We start from the raw sequence: 27,599 nt of genomic DNA, 5'->3' as shown, positions 1-27,599 counted from the left end.
TAGTGGATCATTCAAAACACAAGTCAAGCAGGAAGCTTCTCTACTGCTAGAATAAACCTTCTGCTAGCATTTCAAGGTCATTTGCTCTTTAACCGTGCCATAATGGCTCTGTTATGCGGTTGAAGCGAAAAGCCTTTCAACTTAAGACTTTTGACCAAGACTGTACATTTAAACGTCGATTTAAACCACCACCATCCGATTGCCACCGTGTTCGCATTTCGCGCCACTTGCTGGCCTTAAGTATGAACAAAAAAGAGCAAAAAATTCTGGTGTTGTAATAAATTTTTTGAAGAAATTTCTCGTATTACTTTGTTACCAGCAATCTCTGACGAAAAATTTTATTACTGAAGAATAAACAAAATTTAGCCTTGGAGCCTACCTCCAAGCCTTGGAGGAAGGAAAAATGAGCCAAGCCAAGGCTCTACAGCAGACGGTTTGCAGCCAGCAGCGTCGCAGCAGTCGCAGCGTTGCAAGGTGGATGTTGTGTAGTTCGTAACGCTGGCCTTGCCTTTGAGTGGTCGAATAATTGCTAACTGATCTACTTTCACACCAGTCTTGTCTTGCGACGCGGTTCGTCGCAACTGCACATAGGCAAGACCCTGAGTGTGACCTCACCTAAGGTATCATGGACGGAATATTTGGAAGCGATGATTCAAGAGATGCATCGAGTGCAGGTATGTGCCGAGTTCGTTTCATTGTAAACGGTTGCTGCGCATTTGTATACCATGGTTATTCCGGGTTCAGTAAGGTTGTGACTCTTGTGAGCGAAACGCTCTCCCTGCTAGCAACTTGGTAGGTTATGGACCGTGTACCTGTGCTGTCGTTAGAGGGTCACATCTGCAGCTGACAAATGCGACTTCTCGTTTCTGGCTTCCGCGATCTCGTTGGTGGCGTACAACAGTGTGTGTTCTACTGTTCGCAGTGCGCAAGCAGGGATTCTGCTGCCGCTAGAAGTGCGCCCTGACAGTGTTTGTGGCTTTCCAGGCTCCAGGAGTGCTTCGCCCGCCTCGAGCGACAGGTCGCGGTCGCCCGCGCAGCGCTCCGACGACGGAGAGCAGAGCGAGCACTCCGACGCCGAGGAGCGCTCGGAGAAGAGCTACCGCTCGTCACCGGCGAGAAGCGCCGCATCGGGTGACGAATCCGGCTACGAAGAAAAAGGCGAAGAGGGTTCGGGGGACGAGCGCGGCCAGGAATCGGGCGACGAAGGCTCGGATGAATCTCGGCACGTGGACGATCAATCCGGCGACGAGGAAGCGCCGGCGAGGACCCCCGCGCGGACGGGGGGTCACAGTGACGCGTCCGACAACGAAGGCTCCGGCAGCGAGGTGCACCGCAGCGATGAGGAGGAACAGCGCTCCGATGTGGAAGACCACCGATCCGACGACGAGGACCGCCACTCTGAAGCAGCCGCAGAGCGCTCGGACGCCTCCGGAGATGAAGGCAGCGCGAACGAAGCGAGCGGCAACGAAGCGAGTGCCAATGAAGCGAGTGCCAACGAAGCGAGTGCCAACGAAGCGAGTGCCAACGAAGCGAGTGCCAACGAAGCGAGTGCCAATGAAGCAAGTGCCAATGAAGCGAGCGCCAATGAAGCGAGCGCTAACGAGGCCAGCGCGAACGAAGCCAGCGATAACGAAGCAAGCGCGAACGAAGCTAGCGCAAATGAAGCAAGTGGAGACGAGGCGAGCGGGGACGAGGGCTCGGTGCATTCCAACGAAGACCGAGCACGAGCAGCATCAGGTGAGACCGTGTCACACTTGTTCGTGGCGCATTTAACTTCTTGGCATTCAATAATAACGCCCAGCGTCAACTGCAGTAGCTTGTTTGACATGATTTCCGTTTAGTCATCTTATGACTTACTAATTAGTGGCTGACTCAGTGGTAGTGTTGCACTCGTGCAAAACAGGACTTGCATCTCTGCTACATAAAATCTAGTCAGCTGGCTTGCCAAAGGCACAGGGATAGCTCGTGCTGATTGTGGCCTGTGTCTCTGTGACATTTCCTTTGCTGAAGGGAGCATCTAGGTAACATTGTTTGCTGCTTCCCCTTAGGCACCGTCCAGCGCATACATTGCTGGAGACTATCAACAGCCAGTTTTTCATAATACTGTGCTACTTCGCTACAATCGTGTATAAGTCAAGAACACAGCGCCAAATGCCCCTCATAGGAGGCCTTCCAACCAGTGGAGTTGGCCATTTGTCGTGATATCATCCCTTAGTGTGGCATTGCAGTTGGCTAGCAGGATTGTCTATGAAATGGGATTAACCGCTACATCAGGGCAATCAGTCAGCGCCATTGGCTGCTTCTATCTTGAGTTGTATCTAACTATACAAACATACGAACTTACACACGTAGCACTCGTGTGTTATTCACAATTTACTGTTCACTGATGGACAAAACTGTTGCTTTACATTGTTATATGACAGTGAATACCTGCTCCACTCTCCACTAACCTCCCTTGGATTAGAATCAGCAGACTGTTAGAGGTCAGTTTATACGAGTACAAGACGGACTACATGGGTGGAAACAAGAGCACGATGCACGATTTATGTTGGGCTCTGCTGCTACGTCATCACATTCATAGCTTTCTTCTGCTGATGACTCTTACACATGCACTGGCTTTCCTAGACAAAGCTCGCAGTTCTGCTCACTAGGTAAACAGTTCCGTGTCGGGCTGTTGAATCCTTTATTTGAGTAGTGTTGTGATTTGCACACTTTTGTCCATCAGCAAAACTGCATTAGTTTATAGGCAAACTTTGCATTGCATGGAGGCAGCCTGACTGTGGACATTATTTTCTCGCAGGCTCCAGCTCGGAATCCGAGAGTGTTGTGAGGCGGAAGCGCCGCCGTTCAGCCGGCAGTGAAGTGGGTTCCGCTGCCTCTGCTGCTGAAGGTGATAATGAAGCCAAGGAGTGCTTCATCTCGTTTATGCATGCGGTATTTGATTCAGCATTCTGCCAATATGCTTAATGCAGGAATGCAAAGTTAGTAATTTCTAAATGTGCTCTGTGGACATTTAAACACCAGCTCCATGTGAAAACTTCCAGTAGGGGGGAGGGGACAAAGTATTTGGTTCTTGACTGGGGCTTAGCTTGGTTTGAGTAATCCAGGTGCTCACTCAGGCAAGTTGTTCTACCAGAGTGACCAGTAGACTTCGCTGTCGGTTAATTTCTACCATAGTGAAAGTGCTGGCAAAAAAACTACAGCCAGAGCAGTTATGCAAATGTTCATCATTTAACTACAGGGAAAGTTGCCAAAATGTGGGGCTTCAGTGTTTTGACAAAAACCAGAATGAAGTCTTAACAGAATGCTCAATATGCTGTGATCCATTGGAAATAGATCCCTCATATGTCCTCTGGTGGCCTTAGGTTGTCTGTGGAGCCAGGTTAAGTGAAGTTTATTTCCTTTCTCAAAAAGAGAGTGGCCTGAACTGTAATCTGTGAAAGCCAACTTGACAAGGACCTAGACTCCCTACAAATTGGTGCAGCAGTAGTTAGGGGAAAGACCAATTTTTGTGTTCTCAAGTAAAACATGTATATTTGAAAAAACTAACAAAATATTTGTATTTTCACTTTGGCACGCATGAAAATGACTTACAAAATGTTGCAGAGAGAACGCAAACGGAAAACTCATAAACATAATGTATAAGACATAAAAATGCAAACAAAGTGCATAAAAAACTAAACTTTGTTATTCATAACAACTGTACTCAATAAAATGGCTACTTAAGGGGTTAGGTTCACAAACTGGATCAAATCTGGCAGCATTCAACATGTTTAAAAATCTGGATGCAGTGTAGTGTAAAGACTGTGTATATGAGTATGTACAAGGAAGCGGCAGAAGGTATTATTCTTTCAGACTGAACTTCCTTTTTGTATCAAGGAGCTGCTGAGAAACAAACTAAGAGCGTTCAGAAATGTTTGTATTTCATTTACGCTTTTGTGTTTTGTGTGTGGATGTGTCTATTACTTTGTCTTGTGTCCTCTATATATGCGGTGAAAAAAATTTATTCAAGTTACGGTCAGCCAGCTAGCCCGTCTTTCTGCATTAACAAAAGAACTAAGAATTCTGAAATTTAAGAAATGGCAGATGTAAACTAATGGATAATAGGACATGACATGTAGTTCTAAGCAACCAGCCTATGCTTTGTTTCATGTCTGATTAAGAGCGCTTTTTTTTTTTTTCATGCATTTTAAACATCAATGCTTGTGCGGTTCACTGCATTTCTTTTAGAGACATTCTGAAGCTTTGTTTTTCTGCATATAATTTAATTGCCTACTGACCAGTGTCTGTGTAGGGTGTTTTTTTCATATCCACTCATATGTTTCTTGCTGTGAATGGTGTTCCGTGCATTCTTATCGCAGTACAAGTAGGTTCATTGTGCATGTATGTGTATATGTATGAATACACTTAAAGAGCAGCTGAAGTGTTTTTAGGATTCGATGAGTTTAAAATGGCTGAATGCGTGAAACATGCCCGTAAAGCCTGCGAAATCATTTTGCGCTACCATTTGAAATGTTGGCGTAATCGCCAAATAAAGTGCCATCGGCGCTCAGGCTTCTCTGCAGTGCATTGTGATGGGCAGAGGCCCCGATAATGATGTCACTTATGACCGCGTTGTGTTTCCGGTGAAGAAACAATCTTTTCATAGAAGAAAACCAATGCCATCGAAGGGGAAGTTCACGAAGCATTGTTTGGCGGCATCGGATGACGCACAGCAGCATGCAGTCGAAGGCAGCAAATGTCTGAAATTTCAACGATAATGACATCACTATGAGTTTCCCTGCATTCTCTAATGCAATGAGGAGAAGCCTGAACATCGTCGTGATTTTAATCTACGATTATTTCACCATTTTAAATGCTAGTGCAAAAATGCTTTGCATGCTTTACCTAGAAGCCTCATAGATTCGAATTCTTAAAAAGCCATTTCAGCTTCCCAGCTCCATTCAATTAATGTTGTCAGTAAAAAATTGATTCTCTGGCTCTTTCCGGTTGTGTTCACTTGTGTCCGGCAGCAAAAGACGCATGTATCAACGAGAAAATTTGATTTAAAAATCTTCCCACCCCTCACTTCAAATTCGTGATGTTCTCCACATAAAAGACAGGTTGTCACCGTTTTGAATTGAATAATGCTGTGGCATAGCCTCTGGGATTCACTACCAAAAATCTGTGTTGACGCACGCATTTCACTTGGGAAATCGGCCGCTGATGGCAACACCTGTACTTCCTTTCTCAATCCTTTCTAGCTTTTAAAAGCACCGTTTTTGGTGAGGGTGATCTCATTGTGATTTGATTGCAGCACCCTATCGATACACCCAAACTTCTATTTGTCCTTAGTGACCCCCTTAAAACATCCTCTGCCCAAGTGTTTTCCCCGTGCAGATAAAGGAGTAGAGATTAACTACTTCTCACAGCAAGTTCGGGTACTTGGCAGGAAGCCACTTCCGCTTGTGACGCCTTGTGAGCCATGCTTATTGTTGCCTGCGGATAATGAATGAGTTGAAATTCATGCTTTTGCCACTGCTCTGTGCTGGCAGGCTCTGATGATGAAGCAGTGTCGGGCCGAAAGAGGGCGCGGCTCTCCAGCACTGAAGACAAGGGTGATGAAGCTGAGGTGGAGGCCCTCTTCGGAGAAGACCTGGACGACCTGAGCTCCGATGAGGAGGGTGCTGCCAAGAAGAAAGAAGCCGAGGGGGAGGGGGAGGAAGAGGAGGAGCGGCCAGTGAAGCGCATGGGCAGCGACGAAGAAGGGGAAGGCGAGGAGAAGCAACCTGCCGAGGTAGGAACTGCCACGTGTGTATCTGTGAACTTTGTACTGTTTGCACATTCATCATTTATTTTATTTGGGCAGGGCACGTAGTGCGAAGGCAAGATAACCGCTGGTCCTTAAGGGTGCACTGAAGAAGAATCTGAACTTGTCTTTTTGCCGCGGGAACTCAATCTACACGTTCCGAGCTTTCTTAGAAACTTCGATTTATTGCCCTGTGTGGCCAATTTTCCTAATTAAATCGAATTAACGTCCGGCTCCCGCCTTTTTTTTTTTAATTCTCCCCCGTACGGTAGGCGGAGTCGACCAACGCGTGGAGTGCCTTTCACCCACTCCCGTGGCGGCTTGCCGCTCTGCCATCAGCGGAGTAATTCGTAGTAGTTCGTAGTAGCAAATAGTCTGCGCGTATTTTTATTTCTGTGTGCTTATTTTGCGGCTATATTATCTGCGAATGAAACTATTTATTCATGAAAACCTAAAAAACAAAATAAAGCAAAGCCTCCACGGAGCTGGCTGAAAGGCACTTCACGCGTTGGTCGACTCGCCTACTGTACGTGGAGAATTCAAAAAATAAAAGCGGGAGCCGGACGTTAATTCGATTTAATTAGGAAAATCAGCCACACAGGGCAATAAGTCGCAGTTTCTAAGAATGCTCGGAACGGGTAGATCGAGTTCCCGCGGCAAAAAGACAAGTTCAGAATCCTCTTCAGTCCACCTTTAAGGGTAACGGAGTGCATTCCAAGAGAAGGCAAGCGTAGCAGGGGATGGCATAAAGTTATGTGGGCGGATGAAATTAAGAAATTTGCGGGAATACAGGGGCCACAACTGGTGAAGGACAGGGTTAGTAGTTGGAGAGACATGGGAGAGGCCTTTCTTTGCCCTGCAGTGGGCGTAGTCAGGCTGATGATGATGATGTTGGTGTTGCTGCTGTTCACCAGTATTAATTGTTTTTAAAGGATTATGAAGACCGAGTTTTCAGATTTTTTTTATTTTTGTGATAACGATACGCAGGGCCTTAGGAATGTGTTAGTTCATGTGACTGCTGCATTCATGGAAAAATTGATTCTGGATTGAGGTTATTGCCTCTATCTGTGCTGCATGAACACATGCGCTGGAACATTAATCCAAACTAGAGCATAGCAGCTTCAAGTGCAAACTAGGTTGCATTTCTGATGTCTTGTTAGTTTCGTGCTTTGTACAGTCCTATATTAAGGTGCATACTTTTGGCCGGCTGGATTCGTGGCCACTTTTCTTCGCAGGGTGAGGAAGAAGAGGTGCCAGTGCCCGAGACACGGATTGATGTCGAAATCCCACGCATTGTCACCAATCTTGGCAGCGAGGTTCACTTTGTCAAGCTGCCCAATTTCCTCAGTGTTGACACCAGGTGGGTTGGAAGCATGTGGAGGCATTCAGCAAGTCTCTGTGATACGTAACTTACCAGAGGCAAGAAATGCATTACTGGAAACTCAACATCACTGATCAGCAAACAAAAGAATGAACTAGTAAACAAGCGAATAAGTTACAGAAAATGAAAGCTTGCAGCTGTTGGTTGCGGAGATGGGACAGGCTTATGGCATTGTTGGGAATCTTCTTTTTGTGTTGTGTAGATGGGGTCAGTGTCCTCACGACCTAGATCCCAAAACGAAAGAATGATCATGTTTGCGTGTGCAAGATACTGTAGTGTTTGTGGTGTTTCGATTTGTTTAAGGTTCATTTGAAAGCAGAACTCCAAAACCACATTATTTATTAGCAGTTTTAGTGCAGAGGTCTAACCGGCTCACCAAGTTTGTGTGAGGCTTGACCTTGAATGTGGCCTTGAAGGTGACCTTGACAAAACCAAGCATGGCAACAGCCCATGCAGAAATAAAATAAATACTGCTGCGACTGGGTTTCAAACCTACAGCGGCACAAACAGATCGTCTTCGCTGGCCACTGCACGAGGACACTATGCTATCGCTGCAGCCGATCACGCCTCGTGTTAAAACTTCAACACACTCTCACGATGTGCATTGCACAATGCCATATTTATGAACTGCCATCTACAGCTCGAACTGATCAGGTCAGCTTAACCTCGATCAGAGCTTAACCTGAGCCTAATATCTAGCCTGAGCCAGACGTGCCGACAACCCAGCGATGCAAAATCTTGAGCTAACCGAGCTAAACACATGCTTTTGCACCTACACTTAGTTTAGCTACGTTAAAACCCTACTACGTTTTAAAACATGGCGGTTATACTGTGTTTACTCACATAGTTGGTGCAATTTTCGCCAAATTGTTGCTGATTTGAGAGGTGCACTTATTTTGCGGGGTAAAATTTAGACTGGCCTTGTAAAGTTTTCCCAAATTTTGGTGACAAACGCAAGAGGATGCATCTATTACATCAGCAAATACAGTAAATGGATGCCGTAGTCAGAGACCGAGGAAAGAAAGCCAGAATACCTAGTGTCTGTATCTTGGAGCTTTTAGCAGAGTATAGGCTGAATTTTACATTGCCTCAGGCAGGTGTCTATCTCAAGAAGTTGATTGCGTTATGGAAGCTTGTGTGGTCCTTTAAATCCACGTTAATGATATGACACTTCTTCCTCATTCATAAAGCCTAGGAGGTTTGCATAATTTCTCCTCATAAATTAATTAAATTTGCTTTGCAAATAATTTTTTTTTTTTTTTGCACGATGTCAGAGCATGCCAAAAGAAACCCGAATGGTTCTCTGCTTCCTTTAACACCTTCCTTTATCCGTTCCCTCTGGACATGATTCAGGTGTCGACCCCGTGTGAGACACTTACTGCACGTTTCCTCACACCCAACCATTATGTGTTATTATATATTGTGCTCAGTTGCCAACTGCTGCTCACTGCACTGCTGCATTGAGCCTCACTGTAATTCCTTAGCTATCTTTCTGTTGTGCCAAGGGCATGTCTGAAAGTTGCCTGTAAAGGTCATCTTTCTTTAGTAACCTTGACTAAGCGGGTTTGCAAGCATTTTTTTTCTATTTTGGGGGTGCAAATTTTTTAATCATGAAGTTCCAGTAGCCTCACAAAATGTCCAGTCCAAAAGCACTCTGAAATTTTGTACCTTTCATTTTCCCCTTAATGCGAGAGCATTACTAGTCCCCTTATGAGAAAAGCTGTGTGTGAGTGCATGCTCGCAGATGATGCAGAAAATCCCGGTGATGGCTAGAAAAATAGGCGACGTCATCAGGCGGCTGAACACACAGCAAGCTGAGCACCGCCACTGGACGACCTCCATGTGGTGCTAGTTTTCCCAACATTCGTACCAAAATTGTGATGCAACTGTTTGTCTTACAGTGTTCCTGATGGCGTCGCACCATTTCTCATTGCATGTAGCTTACATGGGCTAGTCAAATTGGAGGCTAGCTTGCGACAGGGATTCGAACTGACGACAAATGCGCCTTCAATTGTATGCCTTCCCACAGTTTCATATCAAAAATTGTGATGCAACCGTACATTGTACAGTGTTCCTGGTGGTGTCAAAGGCGCGTTTGTGTCACCTCAAAGGGAAAGGCGTCTTCCACATAATCCTCAAAGGAACACAAAAAGAATTCAATTCCTGGTCTCGCCATCAACAAATCCCAAGGGAACCTACAACTCGGTTGTATGATTCAGAGAGCTTCAATTCGTGTACAAAAATTACACATAAGCAATGCACCCAGGAAAGGTAATGCTTTTGCATTCTTGCATGTAAGCAAAGTGTGTCTGCCAAATTATTTTTACTTGCTCTTAATGGGAGATGTGACTTTCAGGAAAAAAATTTATTTTGTGACTGATTTGCATGAAAATTTTTGAGCTTATTAGAAATAATATGATTCTTCTGTCAAAATTTTATTGTTATATCTCAACAGCACTTTTGTTTACAATGTATTCCTCCCTTGATTTTTGTGAAAAGCCTGCAAAGATAACAAAATATGGCAGAAGGCTGGTTGAACATTCTTTGCGTTTCTACTCGCATGATACAGGTGAGATATTTTTTCCACATAACAAAAATTTTCAGATTTGAATTTTTCCATGGAGTTGCTAAAGGCATGTCTGGAACTGAGAAGAAAATCTTATACAAGAAATTTTTTATTTGTGAAAATGGAAAACCAAGAATATATTGACCTGCAGTATGGTTCTAAGAGTGCGACAGAACAAATGCACACAAAATAAATGAAATAGTGCATAAGAAGAGTGCCTCTGGACAGGGCACGGTTCTCCAAGGTTCTGTACAGCAACATCGGTGTGTAGATCGGCAGGCTCACTCGTGAGTGTGAATGTGAGTGAGCTCCCGGCTGAATGTTAGTGAGCTACGTCTAGTAGTGAGGAGGTGTGTATATGTCAGTGTTCGTGCCTTGCCTTGTGCAGACCCTATGACCCCCAGTGGTACGAGGATGAGGTGGACGAAGACGAAGTTCTTGACGAGGAAGGAAGAGCAAGACTCAAACTGAAGGTGCGGCTCGTTCCTTTGCTTTCTCCATGCTGAGACTGCAGCTGTACTGGCTTTGCTGAAGGCATGCTTTCCGGTGCACGGTGCCGCCTGCAGGTTGAAAACACAGTTCGGTGGCGCTACATCTACGACAAGATGGGAAACCCGGTGCGGCAAAGCAATGCCCGGATAATCAAGTGGTCTGATGGGAGGTGAGCATGCAGGGCATTCTCATAGCCACCAGTTTTTGAGTGCAGGGAGAACGGGGGGGGGGGAGGCACATGTGCTAATGTTCTCTGTTTCCGCATTGCCACTTAGACTTACTTCCGGTAGTGATTATTACAAAGCAATTCTGCTTGCTGTGGTACTTTTCATATGCTTGCCTTTTAGCTTCATGTTCCAGAAAATATAAAGATATATATTGTGTCCTCTGTTAATGCGTGTCACTGATCAGTACAGGTCAACAAAATTGCATTGCTTTGCTTCACATTGCACTTATTATATTATGGAATATGCAATATTGTGAATTTTCATTATTTTGTACAATTATATATGGTCAGCAGAGAAATGTCCTAGAAGGAACCGAAAGCATGCTTATATGCTCACACCAAGCAGGAATTAAACTGATTGTCAGCAGCATTACCAGTAGCCTGTGAAGCCCACACTTAACAGCCATTTCTGGTGTCAAGCAATGGCACCCGATTTGTGAAGGTTGTGCTTCCTGCTTTCTCTGCTTGATAGATCTCCGTGATTCATAGAAGCAGAATTCAGCGGTTATGCATGCAAAAAACAGTGTTGTTGGCTGACAGCTTCTGATCTTTTTCTTCTTTTGTGTTGTATGTCGCTATGTGCTCATGGTGAGTCCTCGACTCCTCCGCAGCATGTCGCTGCACCTGGGCTCTGAGATCTTTGATGTGCACAAGCAGTCGCTGATGCAAGGAGACCACAACCACCTGTTCATCCGGCAGGGCACGGGTCTTCAGGGCCAGGCCGTCTTCCGCACGAAGCTGAGCTTCAGGCAAGCAACCAGTTACCTTCTCCGAAAGGTTTCCTTGCTTTGTATCTCGCACACTTGACATTCGATGTGGAGTGGCAAAGTGCTCCCTGACACTCGCCCCGTAACATTGGCCATTTTTACATCCTGCCCTAATGTGTGTGAAGTCTGGAGACGAGGGGGGCCACCTCTCACAATTTCTATTGATGTGTAGGCAGTTTGTACAGAAAAATATAAAGGCAAAATCGACGGTTGTCGTAGCTTAGCTTTTAGGGTTAGTTATGAGTTAGTTATTGGGGTTAGTTATGGGGGCACGATTGCAGGATTGCATGGCTTGGCAGGATATCACCATCTTCCTCCCTGCGAGTTTCTCATACTTGGGTGAAGTGGTGAACATGCACGCATGTGGCTCTCGCTCAACATGACACCAAGTGCTGGCAGCAGACTGTAATGCTGCCTACTGAGATGCAGTGTTACCATGCTGGAGTCCCCTGCCACCCACCAAATCTGAGGGAATCCTTGTAGAGTTTCCCAGTACAGTTAAACCTAGCTTTAACAGAGGCGGTAAAATTTGCGGTTTACTGTGCAACATTGAAATTTCTTAACATCGAAATTCATCTCCTAGCATGTTAAGAATCCTTCAAAACGTACTGCGGACCACTGATGGGAAAAACGTCTATTTGTGATGAAAGATCCTTTACTTCTGCTTTTTCTTCGCCATCGACAACAGCATCCTGAATCGTTTGTGTGCGGTTGGGATGGTATCATGTCTTGCGAGCTTGCAAGCCACCTGAGCACGTCTGTTGCGCCGAGCACCGGTGCTCGCAGGTGCCGGGAAGACGCATCTGTCTTGAGATTTTGTTTTGTTGTGTCATCGTGAGAAGGAGATAGGGAAACAAAGAAAGGAAGTTTGGCATTGGTGTGATGATTAGACTATCCTCCAATCACCATCCAAAGAAATGAAATCCCCTCGCGCGTAGTCATGCTCCACTCAAGCCTATGATACAATTTTTCCTCACATTCGTTTTGAGCTAGTGATGAAATTTCGTTATGTTGAATATGAGGCAGAAACTACTTTGTTATATTGAAGCTAAAAATGCAAGGCGTTCTACAGAGTTACAAAAACTGGAATATTTGTCACAATAAGGAGTTTGTTACGTTAAAGTTCATGACATCAAGATTGAATTGTAATGCTGTATTTCTGAATAATGGTCATGTTCAGTGTGATTTCAGCATTCATATTGTAAGGCCTTAAATGATGACTTAGAAATGCTGGTCATGTGTCATAAAATTTTGAAGTCGTTTTTTATGAGGGAGCTTTATTTATGCTACAAGTGTGCAGTAGCAAAAAATAAGAGGCATAAAAAATGGCATTGTGGGTGTGTTCCTCAAAACCTTTTTTTTTTTTTTTGGCTTGCTTTGTACATAGTTTTGACATTAAGTGTTTTTGTATTCTTGAGCTTTGTCGAAGTTCTTTCAACCAGTTGGTTTATTTTGGGCTTGTGTGCTGACCTCATGATGAAAGAGGTGTCTTCCATGCCCCAATCATTTTGCAGGCCCCACTCCACAGACAGCTTCACCCATCGCAAGATGACGCTGTCATTAGCTGGCCGCAGCCAGAAGACGCAGAAGATTAGAGTGTTGCCCCAGGTCGGCCAGGACCCAGAGGCACACCGCAGTGAAATGATTAAGGTTCGTTTTTTTTTTCCATGGCGTTCTTTGACGATCTGGAATCGGTGAATAAGTTGCAGCACAGTTCTGCGGTAGTAATAAATTTCAGGATTGGCGCACATGCTGGATGGCACATCACCTTCCCTTGATGCAGTGTTCCAGCACCATCTGCTTTTACATCCGAGAAGTGATCTCAGCATTGCCTCCCATTAGCACAACTGGAATTATGTACTTTGATGTCGCTACTAACGACGTACAGGTCCTCCTTACTGCCAGTACTAAATAGTATTTTCAACTTTAATAATGCTGAAAAGGGCACCGAGGACAACTCCATTTTTGCTCTCAGTAAAAATAAAAAGCCACGTTTATTGCTGCAAAAAAATGGGGCATTTTTGTACCGCCGCTCAATTCAGATTTGTGATGTCAATAACACTCAGTGACCACCATTTGTGCTGTGCTAGCCTCAGCCGTCCATGCACAAAAAACTCTCTTGATATCACCGAAGTTTGCCTTCAAGATCAGCCAGTTGCAGCAACATGTGCATTTAATTTGGGGGGCTAATAAAATTTTTCTCAGTGGGAGTGGTCTTCGTGATTAGAGCACAGTTTTTTTTTTTTCGATCACTTTGTCATCAGCGTCCTCTTAGCACAACTGACACACAGCTCACAAATTGGCGTGAAGCACTCTTGTAGCCGAATAACCGGTTACCAGCGGGGTGCAGGTAGACATCAGGGCCTTTCTTGGTGGTAACATTTGATAGCTTCAGAATGCGCAGAAGTCCGAAGCAGGTGCAACTGATAGTGGTGAGAGTCGCCGGATGCATCAAGTGCCGGCTTCGTGGCCACTGCTTTTGGAGGTAGACTTCTCCAGCACAGTATGTGTGGTCCGCACAACCACTTGTGCAGAAAGAAGAGGACCGGCTGCGAGCATCCATCCGGCGCGAGAACAAGCAGCGGCGCATGCGTGAGAAGTCTCATTCGCGTGGCCTCAGCTCATCCTACCTGGAGGCGGACGAGGACGACGCAGCCATCTCCCTGTCGGCCATCAAGAACAAGTACCGCCGGGGAGGCGCCGCCCTTCGTGGTGAGTGGAATACCCTGGCAGGTAGTTAGGTCATCATGATCATCATCAGCCTGACTAAGCCCACTGCAGGGCAAAGGCCTCTCCCATATCTCTCCAATTAACCCTGTCCTTTGCCAGTTGCGGCCACCGCATTCCCGCAAATTTCTTAATCTCATCCCCCCACCTAACTTTCTACCGCCCCCTGCTACGCTTGCCTTCTCTTGGTATCCACTCCGTTACCCTTAAGGACCAGCGGTTATCTTGCCTTTGCATTACATGCCCTGCCCAGGCCCATTTCTTCCTCTTGATTTCGACTAGGATGTCATTAACCCGCGTTTGTTCCCTCACCCACTCTGCCCGCTTCCGATCTCTTAACGTTACACCTATCATTTTTCTTTCCATAGCTCGCTGTGTTGTCCTTAACTTAAGCTGAAACCTCATTGTTAGCCTCCACGTTTCTGCTCCACAGGTGAGTATCGGTACCCTCAAGAGAAAAGTATACAACAGCTGTATCTTACCGGTAGTTAGGTCACTGGTGGACAATGCATACTTTTGAACCCCTCTGATGTACCTGTGTCACATGGGTGCTTTCTGTTGTCTGTCTCGAAGGGGCTGTGTTGAGAGGTTCGTGAAGCATTTGCTGCACGACTGCCTGTTGTAAACTGCCAGTGTCAGCTTGTTACAAAGCTCTCTTTTGAGACCAATGTAGTGACATGACATGAGGGAACGTATTCTTGAACAGTCCCTTTTTATGCATACCGCTTGCCTGAAGCACGAGGAATGAACGCGGCAGCGGAATTTCTTTTTCTGTCAACATCAGTATGAGATTGCTGCGATCACTGAACAGAGGAGTGCAGCCATTCGCTCTTGGAGTAGCGGAGGAGCCATGATTCCATGAACACCAAGTGGTTCCCTGTTTACCCCACTGCCAAACAGAGGGAGGTTAATTTCATGGGGAGCACATCTGATGCACCCGTTTACATGATTGTCACCACTTTAAATGTGGAAATTTGGCCTCTTCGGGCCACAGCTCTGAAATGACTGGTTAAGCATGTCCTGTTTCACGGGAAATGTTAGACATGCAGTGAATATGAGCTCTTGTCGGTCCTAAGATCTGCACCGGAGAATGCAATGTGCAAAAGTGCCCCCAAAAACACAGCCTCTGCTCCAGCCACTGCATTCCTGCATGACTTCAGTGAGATCAAACCTACAATGTGTTTATTATTTTCAAGCATCAGCCTACTGTTAAGTTAGAAAATATTGCTTTATTCTGGTAGGTCTTGCTCTATGGCGGTAGAAACAGGTGTGAGACTGACGACTTTGCCAGTAATTTATATTTTAAATTGAAAGAGAAAGTCAAGCGAATCCCTACAGTGTTGGTATACTGTGTGCAGACTGTTAGTCCACTCGTGGGTAGGTTACATCGCCCGATTGATTGATTGGTTACTAGGAAATGAAAGGTTCGGTAACTGTCTCTTTTCTCGGTGGACACCTCAGCCACACTGTGAGGGAAGGGGAGAAGGTGGAAGTGAAAGAGGAAAGAGAGAGAGAGGTGCCGTAGTAAAGGGCTCTGAAATAATTTCGACCACCTGTGGATCTGCACTGTACTGATATCGCACAGCACAGGGGTGCCTTTTGCGTTTCGCCCCCATCGAAACGGGGCCTGAAGTGAATATATACAACGTTTTATGAGCAGGACCAAGCATAATGCAGGGAATTATTTTTATGAAAAGAAGCTTCAGACGTCTTTATTTTTTTTTTTAATGTGCTAGCACTTACAGTGGTCATTCCCCGCAACTGTTGTGCCTGCTTTGTAGCAAGCTGCCCACCTGCCTACCGGGTTGTGGGCAAACTTCCCACTGCGGCAGGTGGTAGTTTTAATTAATGTTTGGTTGCAAGAGGTTGCTTGGGAAGTGCAACCTGGTTCTCACGAGCCCCATCAGTGGCAGCCCTTGTCATTGCAGGGGAGTGCCGTAATGCTTAACCATTATGCCCATTATAACCATTAACGTCCAAGTCTGCATATATGAGCACTAACTCATTATCGCTATGCGAACAATCTCCATCCGTGACCAGTCGATGCGAACACCAGAGCCAAAGTGAAACCAAAATGTTAGCACACCTATAATTCACATTTGGCTGAACTATGCCAATCAACTGTTCTTTTTATTATTTAAGGCAGACAGCCACTTTTCTGACTGTGGCACATAGCACTGGCAGAATGCAGTTGTGAATGTATGTGATAGTCAATCCCGGATATATCAAAGTATTGCTTATACTGTACTGTCAGAACATCGCCTTGAAAATCCAATGCAAAAGTTGAGCAGACCTGTAAATGCCGCCAGTGTATAATGGTTCTCTCTTCAGACTTCCTTGGTGCTTTAAACTATAATTTCACAAATGGTAGTCACGTATCTGTTAATGCCACGCTCATCATCCTGGCAGTGGACAGTCATTATCGCATGTATAATATCTTGCGGATGTTATTGGCCAAACAGAAAGGAATGTATTTGTTTCAAAATGTTTCAACACATTCCCAAGTGCTATAGCTGGTTATGTATTTATTCCTTCAAGATTTCGATTGACATAAATGAAATAGTCAATAAAATAATAATCAATAAAGTCAATAAATAAAGTGACTGCAAAGCAATGGAAGGCACATACCCACAAGGCTTAGCGAGAAGTATATGGCAATGTACTTGAGAAAGCTGGGCTATGCACTTGACTATTACAGCCAAACCTTGCCGGTTATAAGCTAATACTTTCTGCACAGTACTGATAGCAGCACCATGTAGCACCGCTATTCTTGCCATCTTATGCCTTTCAAGATGCGTTTGTTGAACTTGGTGTGCAGGGAAAAGAGATGTTTTATTATAGTAATAAGAGGTGAAGGCGGTGCAAGTTCACTGGCAGATTCACCAACAGACTGCCCACGTGGGGAAACTTCATCAGCTGTTGCTGACAGTCATGCAAATTCTCCACCTCCGAGTCATGGACACAGCTGTGAGAACACACTGCATATGTTATTACTGGAGCCTGATGTAGCACCCACATGTTACCGCCTGCAAAGTGCACATTAGGCATGACTGGCAATTCACTTCCATCACTTGCACAGGCAAGCCAGTGAAAAGCAAAGGAGTGAATTCTGGTGCATACATAAATTGCCTGCATTTCACTCTTGACTTTGTACGTGAAGTTTCTTGTGCATGCAGTTCAAGCTTGCCAAAACTTAAAACGCTTCTCCCCAGAACGGCCCTCCATCTACTCCTCGGATGAAGATGCATCTGACATGGAAGACCAGCGTGCTCGGCGGTTAGAGAAGGCCAAGGGAGGCGGCGAAAATGACGACAGTGATCTGGTGAGTTTTCATACTCTGATTGGTACCAAAGTTTCTCTTTTTTTTTGTAGCGTTTATGAGTTTAACCAACAGAGGCTGCCGTTCTGTACTGGTATATACTAATATCACAGGATTGGCAAACGAAACCAACATGCCGAAGCTGTTGGGATTTTCACTATTTATAGCTGCATGTCAGCGCCCAGTGCTTGCAGGACTCTGTTTTGCACAACTGGCAAGGGAGGCATGGGAATGGGATAAGGACATCCTAAATTTTGCACCATGCACTTCAGCCAGGGAATTTTACAAACTTGTATCAGCCATGAAAGTCCAGCAGCAGGCAGGCCTTCCTATATCCAGAGATGATCTCAAGCCATTTGTATGTGAACTTTCAGAAGTTTGATGTGCAACTAGAAATATCACTATTGCCTACAGTCAGCCCGGATGCTGTGGTGTTGATTGAAAGTTCGAGACTTGGTTAGCACATGAGAAGAATTTCATTACACCAGCAATCTTCTGTTTTTCCTGTTATGAACTTGTTCACAATATGGTTTTGGAATAGCTTTCCTGTCTCTCTGGAGTCATCCTTTGAGCAATGTGTTTTACTCGCAGGACTACTTCGACAAGAAAGCAGAGAGCAAGAAAAACAGAAAGGCCATCGAGGAGAGCGACGAGGACAACGACTAGGCATCGCATTGTCTCTGCACTGTGTACATACACCCAAACACCTTCATGCGATAAACACATTCTTTATTCATCCTCGCACATTGGCAGTGCTTGTCTGTTTCTCCGTGTGATAAAAAGGATTCTCTACAATCCGTCCGCGCACATCAACAGTGCTTGTCTGCTATCATTAAATACTAGGTTGCACTATAACAGACGGCTTGGTAGGCAGAGCTACATAAAAAGAAAAAAACGGCTAGTCTGCTTCTTCCCGCAAAATGTTGCAGGAGGCCTTTTAAAAAAAACACCACAGCCATGCCAGGTACCGGCCATACGACAACTGCATTCACGACACGTGCTACAACGGGAAGAAAACTCCTGCAACATGACCTGCTCATCTATGTACACAATGTGCTCACCTAACAACCTCCATGACAAGGTGTCCTAAAAAGTGCCGCTGTGGGGGACAGGTAAAAAACTACGCAGAAACTGTCCCTCCCCCCCTCTCTCGATGCACATGGGGCAATTTTTGTTTTTTCCGCAGTGCCCCAAATAGAGGCACCGCGTGACCCATTCCAGTTTCAGGATGGACTGGGGGCACAACTGTGCAAGCTTTCAATTTGCGGGTTCCAATGTGGCCAGTGCTTTCGCAAGCACGGCTATGGGTCCACTGCCGCCTGTGCCGGAACAGAATGCGGCAGTGAGAGAGAGTCGAGAGGGGGGGGAAGGTGAGAGGGAGGAAGGCCTTTGGCACTGCGGTCTATCCGGCAGCAGGCACCCAACAGGCCTTTGGTCCGCCTGGCATCACAAGTAGCCGTCGCCCGACTGGTCGCGAGTCCGCCGTCATCACAACAAGGGGGGGGGCACTGACACACGTCTGGGCTGGACGCAGCCCGCACACAACACAGTGGTCACTGCTGGACGTCCACCACGGGAATGGAGACATTGACAGGGAGGGCGTACTCGTAGCCACCCTTGGACGCCATCTGGTTCTGCAGGGCATTTAGCTGCAAGCAGAACACAGCAGACAGTTTCAAGAAGTCTGCATCCATTCAGGTACAGAGCTATAAGTACCACAGCTTGCAGAGATTGACCAAATGTTTAGGGGAATCCCCCAAGGTGGAGTAGATTTGTAATAAGGGAGTAATTACTCCACCTACTCCACCAATCTACTCCACCTTGGGGGATTCCCCTAAACCAAATGTTTAGGGGAATCCCCCAAGGTGGAGTAGATTTGTAATAAGGGAGTAATTACTCCACCTACTCCACCAATCTACTCCACCTTGGGGGATTCCCCTAAACATTTGGTCAACACTGTTCCCACTTCGAGTTATTGATCAATTCGCTCTCGCCCTACCATAAGCTTGCCGTCCCGGTTAGCTCAATTGGTAGAGCGACTGCTCCGGTGAAGCGGTGGTCCTGGGTTCGAACCCCGGACCAGGACGAATTTTTCTTTAACTACGAAGTTTCTGGGAAAGCTGTATAGCTTTCCTTTGTAGCCGTATGGCTGCGCTCAGGTGGACGTCAATGAGTAATTACTCCCTTATTATAGCTTGCAGAGACTGCGATCATAGCATGTGTATCTCACCAGAGTGAATTCTATGACTATAAATACAGGCGGCTGCGGCAGTGGGATTAACAAAGTGCACAGAATTAAAGCAGTGCCGACACCAAATTTGTTCTTGGCTGTCTTCTTGTTTAGTTCAAATGAGACTGGGTCAACCTGTGGTATTCCCCTAAGACCGCTATGTAATTTATAATTAATTTCTTAGCCTGTTTCGGTTTCATCAACTGTACAATGGCTGTGACATGTAAGAAGTGTTTAGGTCACATGGGGCATGAAAAAAAACTAACACCATATTGCAGTTTTCATGTCTCACATGACCTAAACACTGCCTATCCATTGCAGCTAGCACAGCTATCATTCAGTTGATGAAATTGATACAGCATTGAGAAGAAATTCAATAATAAATTTATCTGTCGCAGGCGAATACCACATGGCGATTCATGTATTCTAATTTCTTATGCGTCACTACAGGGAAACAACTAAAGTTAGGTATCTATACTCCTTTAACAGTAGCAGATATAAGGCCATTGCCATCCAGCAAGCGGTCCTCATTAAAAAGGTAAGCTTGTATGATGAAGGCAAACTGGGCTTGTGTGGTTACAGCAAATCCTTGAACAAAAGGGATACCACTCCCACAGAGTTGCACAATGCTGCCAGCACATCAGAAGCACGCAAAGCCCTGGTTCATCACAGCAAATGTTAGAACGCTAAAACTTAAAACTTAATTCTAAGCTATGCAGTGAACCACATCTCAAGAGTGAAAAAAAAACAAGTCGTACCGACTTGAATAGTAACATTTTGATGAAAAAATGTACTACTAGGTAGGTCACACATCAGTACTGGTGTATTTACCGAGTGCCTCCAGATATGTTTGCACAACAAAGTAATTCATTCAGCTATGCAGACCTACTACACAAGCACACGCTAGTGTTCCACTGCCTAGCCAACACCAGCTAAAATGCTTAAGAGGGTTCACCAGTGGCAGAGTCCATAGGAAATACATGGGAACTTTCAGAAGCTATACCGTGTCTAAACATCGCTCGATTTTCATGAGGTTTGTGGCAGCGTTTTCTTCTTTAGTGAATAGAGGAAATGTTGCGGGCAGATTTTATTGTTTAAGTTTCATTTTTTAACCAACTACAAGCAAAGTTTCAGAAAAATGGTGCTTTTAGATATGTCGAACTTTCCTGTCATCTCGGGAAAAAACTAAGCCAAATATCAAAATTTTGTCCGCAACATTTCCTCCCTTTTTCTTTCTTGATTGTTAAGCCGCAATTTTTATCCATATCTAACCTATTGTTTGCGTTTTACAGGCTCTGAAAGTTGTGTATGTATGTTCTGCGGGAATTTGAATTTCGCGCTATAATTTTACTAGTGCGACGTGGCTCCACCTGGCGACAAATTATTTTGTCGCCACTACACTCTACCACCAACTTCTTGCTTGTCTGTGTTCGTGCGCACACTTTTTTCTTAGAACCTGGACGAACTTGATTTCTTTCTTTCCTTTTTTTCTTGCTTGGGCTGTATTTCGAAAGGATTTCTGCTTTTCTTTTTTTCTCGAGCTTGTGGTGCGAAAAGGAAGCGGGTTGCAAGGCTGCACCCAAAAGCGCCACCCCCCGCCCCCGCACCCCGCAGCACACACAGTAAGGCATTGTTCGCACCAAAAAATACGTGAGTGGAGTTACCGGGTCAAAAACCGGTTCTGGGTTCATGTAAACGCGCCGAGTCGAGTCAGCAGTCAGGAAGTCGGGACGAGTAAACTCCGCCGCAAGGGGTAGGTTGACTCAACTCTACCCTGCCCGGATGTGCTTGTAAACGCTTAATGAAATAAAACAGCGCAAGGAACGGGGCGAAACACGAAGGAGCAAAACACAAACACGGGCGCTGACTAACAATTGAAATTTTATTTCGATGCAGGACACATATGTAAGGTACAAAGAGGGGGGTGTGTCCAAGGCGATGCTGCAATCACCGAAACAGTGTAGTCTCTTGTTTCGTCCCGTTCCTTGCGCTGTTTTATTTAATTATGCAATACCAACTAGCCCGGCATCTTGCACTTCTTGTAAACGCTGTCGAGCCGAAAAAAACGGAGGGGAGAGGATAAATGCAAACTTGTTTTTCACTTACGCCGTCGCACCTCCGAAGCAGCGGTGGTGTGCCTGAATCTTGGATGCTACTGGAATCATATTTGCCAGCGCTTAGTTGTTTGCACACCAATCTTTCCAGAAACAATCATTCTAGGTACAATGAAAACCCAATCGGAACGTGAAATTTTAGAAGCTAAGTGCATTGATAATGAAGGTTCGAAATCCGTCAGCACCCTGTCTGTTAATCTATCACAAAAAGAAATGTTGCTCCTGGAGCGTGGCGTTGCTACTGCGCGTGTACGAGTTGAGATGTCTTATATTGATTGTTTTTCGAATAAACGGCAGTCTGTCCTGTGTATTTGTGTTCTGGTCCCGTGTGTTCACTAAGCGCTAGCAAATATGATTCCAAACGCTTTCCAACTAGCCAAAGTTTCCGCTCAACCTGACTCGACCTGACGTTATTGGTTCATGTAAACAGAGCTAAGCAAGAACTCGCTTATGCTTGCCAAAGTTTTGCTTTCCGTCACCATGCATAGTTACAGGACGCTCCCGGTGCTTTTGCAAACCACACTATCCAATTTGATTTGCTTGGTGCCTTGTTGGTGCTGAGAAGGGGAAGATGGGTGTTCGGCGCTGGGAAGGTTCCTACGAGACTAGGCAGATGTAAGCTACAGGCTGTCACTACAATCCAGGACATGCTTCTGTAGCTATGTACGGAAGGCTGCGCGGGAAAGGGAAGAAAACCAGTTATAAGGCCTTGTGCTAGGAGCTCCTTTCTTTCCTTTTATTTGGAGACTGCCTACATAGGCGTTCAACACAATGGAACCTTTTCCGGGTAATGTCCTGCGGATGCACCAAGCCTCTCTTCCGCCATTTTAACCGACCGCACCTGTCTGCTCAGGTGAAACCAGTAACCCCACCCTACCATTGTAAAATAATTTTTGCAGAACAGCCCGCAGGAAACTTAGGCGACCCAAACCGGAAATGCTAAATTGGTGGGTTACTGGGAAATGGTCCACTGTCTGAACCCCACATCGTTCTTCGCTCTATGGCTTGAGAGAGGTTAACTTTTTTGTGCTTCGGTCCCCGAAACCTTGGCCCCATACCTAGAGAAAGTTCTGGGCTCTACTTTTTGTACGCGGAAGAACGAATACTTGCGTGTCGCGGTGTAGTTTACACACCTGGAGGGAGAATAGAACTTGCCTCCTTTTTAGGGTACTCAGGTGCTGCCATCTATCGACAGAAAAAGTTCAAATCTGAGTTGCCTTGTAGCTGGTGAACCCTCTTAACAATCACTATGTGAATGTCCAGGAATAGGAGCTGCTACAGAAGCAACTTACATGTACGTTCATGTCCCCAGAGCCAACATGAGCTGTGTGCTGGAAGTTTGTTGGGTTGCCGATCATGGAGCGGTCGATTCGCCGCCGCCGCTTCTGTGTGAAGAGCACAGAGGTAATCAGTGCAACAGCGTTAATTAACCAAGACCACTAATACAAAAGGCCTGCGTTTGGACACTAACAGCCATTTACAGGCTATGCTGCTCCAACCAGCTTCATTGCAGTGTTCAAGCTTCAACCCATAATTCACACCACACTATGTACAGTCATGGGCAGAAGTTTATGGGATGAAGACTTATGGAAAATCACTCTGCATTGCCTCGCTAGCCATTTAGCTGGTATTTATTCCAGCAGACAAAATATGTATGTTCCCTCGTGCTTCAATGGTTTTCATTCGCCTGCTTTGTCTGATTGCGAAAAGCAATATTTTCTTCCCACAAACCTGCATCCACTAAACTTATGTCCACAACTGTACGTAAATACTGGACTACAGGCTATTGCGGTGTCTAGGCTCAATGCTCTATGTCCCTAAAATGCAATGCAATAATTAAAACAGGAAAAAACTGGAGTACCCTACAAATGTCAACCAACCGGCAGCAGCCCTCAAGCTTTTCCACTTCTGTATTACAGAATGGTCAGATTAATAATGTCATGAATAAGAAAATGCAATCAAGGCCTAACAATTGTGAACATACCACCACTCCGTGAAATATTGCTACCATTTCGGACACACTGTAAGTACATCAGCTAAGTGCTAAGATCTGTTTCGTGGATATAAGCTGCTATGGTAGCTTGACCACTACGCTGAGCCAATACAACAGGCCCTGGTAACCACGCACAAGCACCATCACTTTGAGGCTGCAACAACAAGGCCCAACTCACTGGTGCAGGTTGCTCAGTCATGCAGCACGCAAAGCACTGGACCCAGATGTCGCCCATCCTGTCGACCTGCAACTCCCGACAGGCGATGCGCTTGCCGCCACTTCTTCGCTGCGGCACTGGTTCCGTTGGCTCCGCCACCGTTTCCACGGCAACTGCACAGTACAAGGGTGGAAATGGATCACGGTTACAACCTGCTCTACTTAATGAGGATTACGCGTTAAGGAGCGCCCCTACAATTGGCCATATGAGAACATTCGAGCTTGGCAATTCGCTGCTGCCATAGAGAGAGACCAGCAACTCGCGTGTAAAGAATTCAATCAGAGACCAACCGAAGCGGTGGCCTTGTGGTAGAGCATCTGCCTCGCATTCGGGAGGTGCTGGGTTCGATTCCCAGTGCCGCCAGGTACCCACCGGTTTTCTTAATGGGTACAAGATTTCCCCTGGCCTGGTGCTCGGCTCTTCTAGGGTGAGATGCTTGGGAAAAGGGTCGTAGACCACAGTTTTCCGGAAAATCGGAAAACGACGTTGCAACGCGATCTACAGGCGGCATCTGGGATCGAGACAGCTAATGCGTGACCTTTATTATCAGCAGGCAAGTCGCTTGGCTTGTTTCAGTGTTTCGTGCTTTAGCTCGCCAAAATGCCGCAGTTTTCCATTGCTCCAGCTCTTGCCGCGTGGAGCATACCACTTTTGTTCCCGATAGTACATAAGGACACTGCCTGCACATTTCTGCTGCACTTTATTAACTATAGCCTAGAGATTTGCAGAGACCTGTAGCCATTGTTTGTGTTGCTGTGTTCGGCTGGGTTTAGTGGCGCATAAGCATCCCAGGCTATCATACGCCAAACACAAGGTATTGAAAATTTTTTGGTGCAAGATTTTATTAAAAAAGTGTAAAACAACGGTGGTGTAAAGGGCCTAAAAAAGTTATTTCGTACTATCTAGTGAAGATAAAGATTTTTTTTTTTTTTTGAAATGGCTAATGGTAAAAGTTCTAAAAGAAGGTCAGGTAACCTCAGTGGCCACCCTTGGCTAGGCAAGGGTTTCAAGGCTCCCAACCAATGAAATAGACACCTCAGCATTTTTCTCGGGAATGAGAAAGTGGCTGAGGTGTATCAAAAACAAGTGAGGCACTGGGCTAAAATTTACAGTTCATCAAGAAAACCAGCTTCTCTTAAAAAGCTCAAAACATGAGGTATGTCAACAATTGCATTATCTCCCAAGAGCAGCAATGGATGAAAAGGGATGTGTTCGTTATACATTGAGTAAAATACTTTTCTTAGTTCTTCCGAGTTTTGAGCATGACAGTAAAATAAGGTTTAGTGTGTACTTGTCTCCACATCTTTCACAGAGGTTTGTCTTCATTCGTCATTAGGAAGTTGTGTGTCAGGCGTGTGTGTCCTAAGCGGAGACGACATAAAATTACTTCTATAAAACGTTCCTGGTGTGTACAGGTCTTCCACTCCCCGAGGACAGGCTTTACAAAATGCAGCTTGTTTATTTCATTATCCCAAGTTGTCTGCCATTTAGCCTTCAAATCACTAGGTATTAATCTCATGCAGTCTCTATGCGGTAAGCTAACTTTTTTGATTTCATGGCTGCAAGCTTGCGCAGCACTTATGTCGGGTCTTTCATTTCCAGCTATTCCAGTATGGCTCGGCATCCAGCAGAATTTTATCATATGCCCCTGGGTTGGGACTTTTTCTATGTTGTGTATTGTTTTCAACTAAGTTCGATTGCACTTCTGGAGTTTAGTGCCATGGGCAGGCTAAGTGAATCTGTGTAAATTATGCTGTTTTCAATACTGTTATTTATTATGCTGCTTACAGCTACAGTGACAGTATAACATTTGCCAGTAAAAATGGATGGACAGCTTGGCAGCCTTACTATTTTTTGCCAGTTTCCTTGTATAACCGTGCTTCCGACATAATCTGCTGTTTTTGAGCCATCAGTATAAAATTCTGTGTAGTTCACATTTTTCTTGTAGTGCGAAGCATTCCTGTAATATGCGTTTGTGTGGTGTTTGTTTTTTTCTTAAGTGTGTTAATGTAAAGTCACAGTGGGAAGGCCGTGCCATGGCGGCAGTGGGTCGTGCCTTGAGGCGACAACAGGAAGGGAATCTAGTATTTCCAAGTTTTTAAATATCTTCTAAGAGGAGAAGCAGAGGCCTGATTGACTGGGGTTTGTTGAACAGTGTTCTGGTGGTGCTCTTTGTAACTATGGGATAACAGGTGTCTCGGCAGGGGACGGATTTTAAAGGACATATGAGGATATCAGCATGGTTCTTCTGTCTAAGGGAGGGTTCATTGATTTTGACATAGACACTGTTTATGGGGGATGTTCTGTATGCGCCGGTTGGAGACGTAAACCAAGGTTATGTATGGGGTCCAGTCATTTTAGATATGATGGTCCCGCAGACCCATGCACGATGCACCCGTAATCTAGGCAGCATCGTACTAAAGCAGATAAATGTGCAAAAGTCACGTCCTATCGGACCCCCACCGTTTTCACGAAGCACCTTTATGACATTTAAAGATCGGGAAGCTTTCTTCTTAAGGCTGTTTATGTGTGGAATGACTGAGCTTTTTATCAATTAACTGGTAATTCACTCAACCATTAACTGGTAATTAACTTATCATTAACAGATAATTCGGTTTCCCTTAGGTAGAGGGTGGGATTGTTCTGTATAAACCTCGTTTGAGAGAGAACACGACGGCCACTGTTTCCTGAGGAGAGCTGTAGCCAATGCTTATTCTCGCACGTGAATGGTTTGGTTGCCCCTCCATGTTATCCAAATTTCAAGGCTGCTCACACCGAATGGCTGTCTTCTGGCTGGAACTATCACGCACGATTAACATGCGCAACAACTAACCATACGATGCAGCCAAGTCGAAATTGACTGGCTCGTCTCTGGACGGGCGAGCACAGAAAACGCGAAAAGAGCTTTGCGTTCGCGCTTCGTTCGAACCCGACAGCGAAAGAGTCCTGTGACAACGCCGGCACGATCGCCCCAGCACAGAGCACGACTCGGCGGGCGCAGCGTGTCAACCCACGCAGCGTCTCATCACGCTTCCAGCGCACCGTTCTCGCGCGGTTCTCGCGCCGCAAGCACACTGGCCCAGTGCGCCGGCGGCAGCATCACGCTCGGCGCGGCTCCCTCCACCAACGGACGGTCTGCGCACGCGACAGGCACGGCGGGGGGTCCTCCTCCGGGACCCGGGACCACCCCCTGCCGCGCAGCGCGCGCGCGAAGTCCCGCGGCCGACGACTTCCCCGTGCGGCCGGCACGGAGCGCCACGACGCCGTCACCGAGGTAGTGCAAGTCCGACGCCTGGGGACCGAAGGTGCCACCCCGCATAGGGGACTACTTGATGCGGTGCACGTTCTGACCTTCGCTTCGAGCCCCGCGAAAAGTCACCACGCGTCGTCCCTGCGCCCAGCAGGCGAGAGGCAGTGCGGACTGGCTGGCGAAGGTGGCTCGAAGCGCTATGGGCCCTGCGCTGCTCCGAACGGCAGTGCCACGCGGCGCGGTACTTACGCGCCTCGGAAAGGAAATATTACAATCGCAAATTAAGCGGCAAACCATTAAGCTAACCACGCTACTCGACGAGCGGATGACAAACGGCTAGGACAAAGCGCGGGACGCGGCCGCCGGGCACCGCACGAGCCGACGGCGACTGGCGCGGCCAGCTCGCCAAAGGCAGCCCCGTACTCGCGGTACGCACCGTTCGGCGAGCGCTGTTCCTTGCCGTCGTCCTCCGGCAGCGACATGGCGGCCAGCTGCTCAGCTGCTCCGACACGCGGCAACGGCACGGTGC

The 27,599-nt window shown here is 46.1% G+C and overlaps 2 protein-coding genes across 2 annotated transcripts; one reads left to right on the top strand and one right to left on the bottom strand.

Moving 5' to 3' along the window:
• The first annotated feature begins 446 nt into the window (after positions 1 to 446).
• On the top strand, positions 447 to 18,010 carry Atu (Another transcription unit). Its single transcript, XM_089547950.1, has 12 exons — positions 447 to 674; positions 985 to 1,737; positions 2,801 to 2,890; positions 5,535 to 5,776; positions 7,024 to 7,148; positions 10,124 to 10,208; positions 10,302 to 10,396; positions 11,065 to 11,202; positions 12,735 to 12,870; positions 13,755 to 13,932; positions 17,160 to 17,269; positions 17,858 to 18,010. The coding sequence occupies exons 1-12, from the start codon at positions 626 to 628 to the stop codon at positions 17,930 to 17,932; spliced, it is 2,076 nt and encodes a 691-aa protein (XP_089404076.1). The 5' UTR covers positions 447 to 625; the 3' UTR covers positions 17,933 to 18,010.
• Positions 17,979 to 27,599, bottom strand: Spec2 (CDC42 small effector protein Spec2). Its single transcript, XM_089547951.1, has 4 exons — positions 27,507 to 27,599; positions 23,782 to 23,933; positions 22,903 to 22,995; positions 17,979 to 18,915 (listed from the first exon to the last, which is right to left on the bottom strand). Exons 1-4 carry the CDS (start codon positions 27,550 to 27,552, stop codon positions 18,820 to 18,822), a joined length of 387 nt encoding a protein of 128 aa, XP_089404077.1. The 5' UTR covers positions 27,553 to 27,599; the 3' UTR covers positions 17,979 to 18,819.

This window comes from Amblyomma mixtum, chromosome 6 (assembly GCF_055824585.1).
Source record: "Amblyomma mixtum isolate Tamu chromosome 6, ASM5582458v1, whole genome shotgun sequence".
Lineage (NCBI taxonomy): Eukaryota > Metazoa > Arthropoda > Arachnida > Ixodida > Ixodidae > Amblyomma > Amblyomma mixtum.
This window is presented reverse-complemented; position numbering and strand designations above follow the sequence as displayed.

Excerpts from the sequence above, each read along its gene's own strand:
- Atu (XM_089547950.1), top strand. The coding sequence starts at position 626 with ATGGACGGAATATTTGGAAGCGATGATTCAAGAGATGCATCGAGTGCA. Across the intron at positions 11,203-12,734 it reads CGCACGAAGCTGAGCTTCAG|GCCCCACTCCACAGACAGCT; the intron begins GCAAGCAACCAG and ends ATCATTTTGCAG. Across the intron at positions 13,933-17,159 it reads GGGAGGCGCCGCCCTTCGTG|AACGGCCCTCCATCTACTCC; the intron begins GTGAGTGGAATA and ends GCTTCTCCCCAG.
- Spec2 (XM_089547951.1), bottom strand. The coding sequence starts at position 27,552 with ATGTCGCTGCCGGAGGACGACGGCAAGGAACAGCGCTCGCCGAACG. Across the intron at positions 23,934-27,506 it reads GGAACAGCGCTCGCCGAACG|TTGCCGTGGAAACGGTGGCG; the intron begins GTGCGTACCGCG and ends TGTACTGTGCAG. Across the intron at positions 18,916-22,902 it reads CTGGGGACATGAACGTACAT|CTAAATGCCCTGCAGAACCA; the intron begins GTAAGTTGCTTC and ends TTCTGCTTGCAG.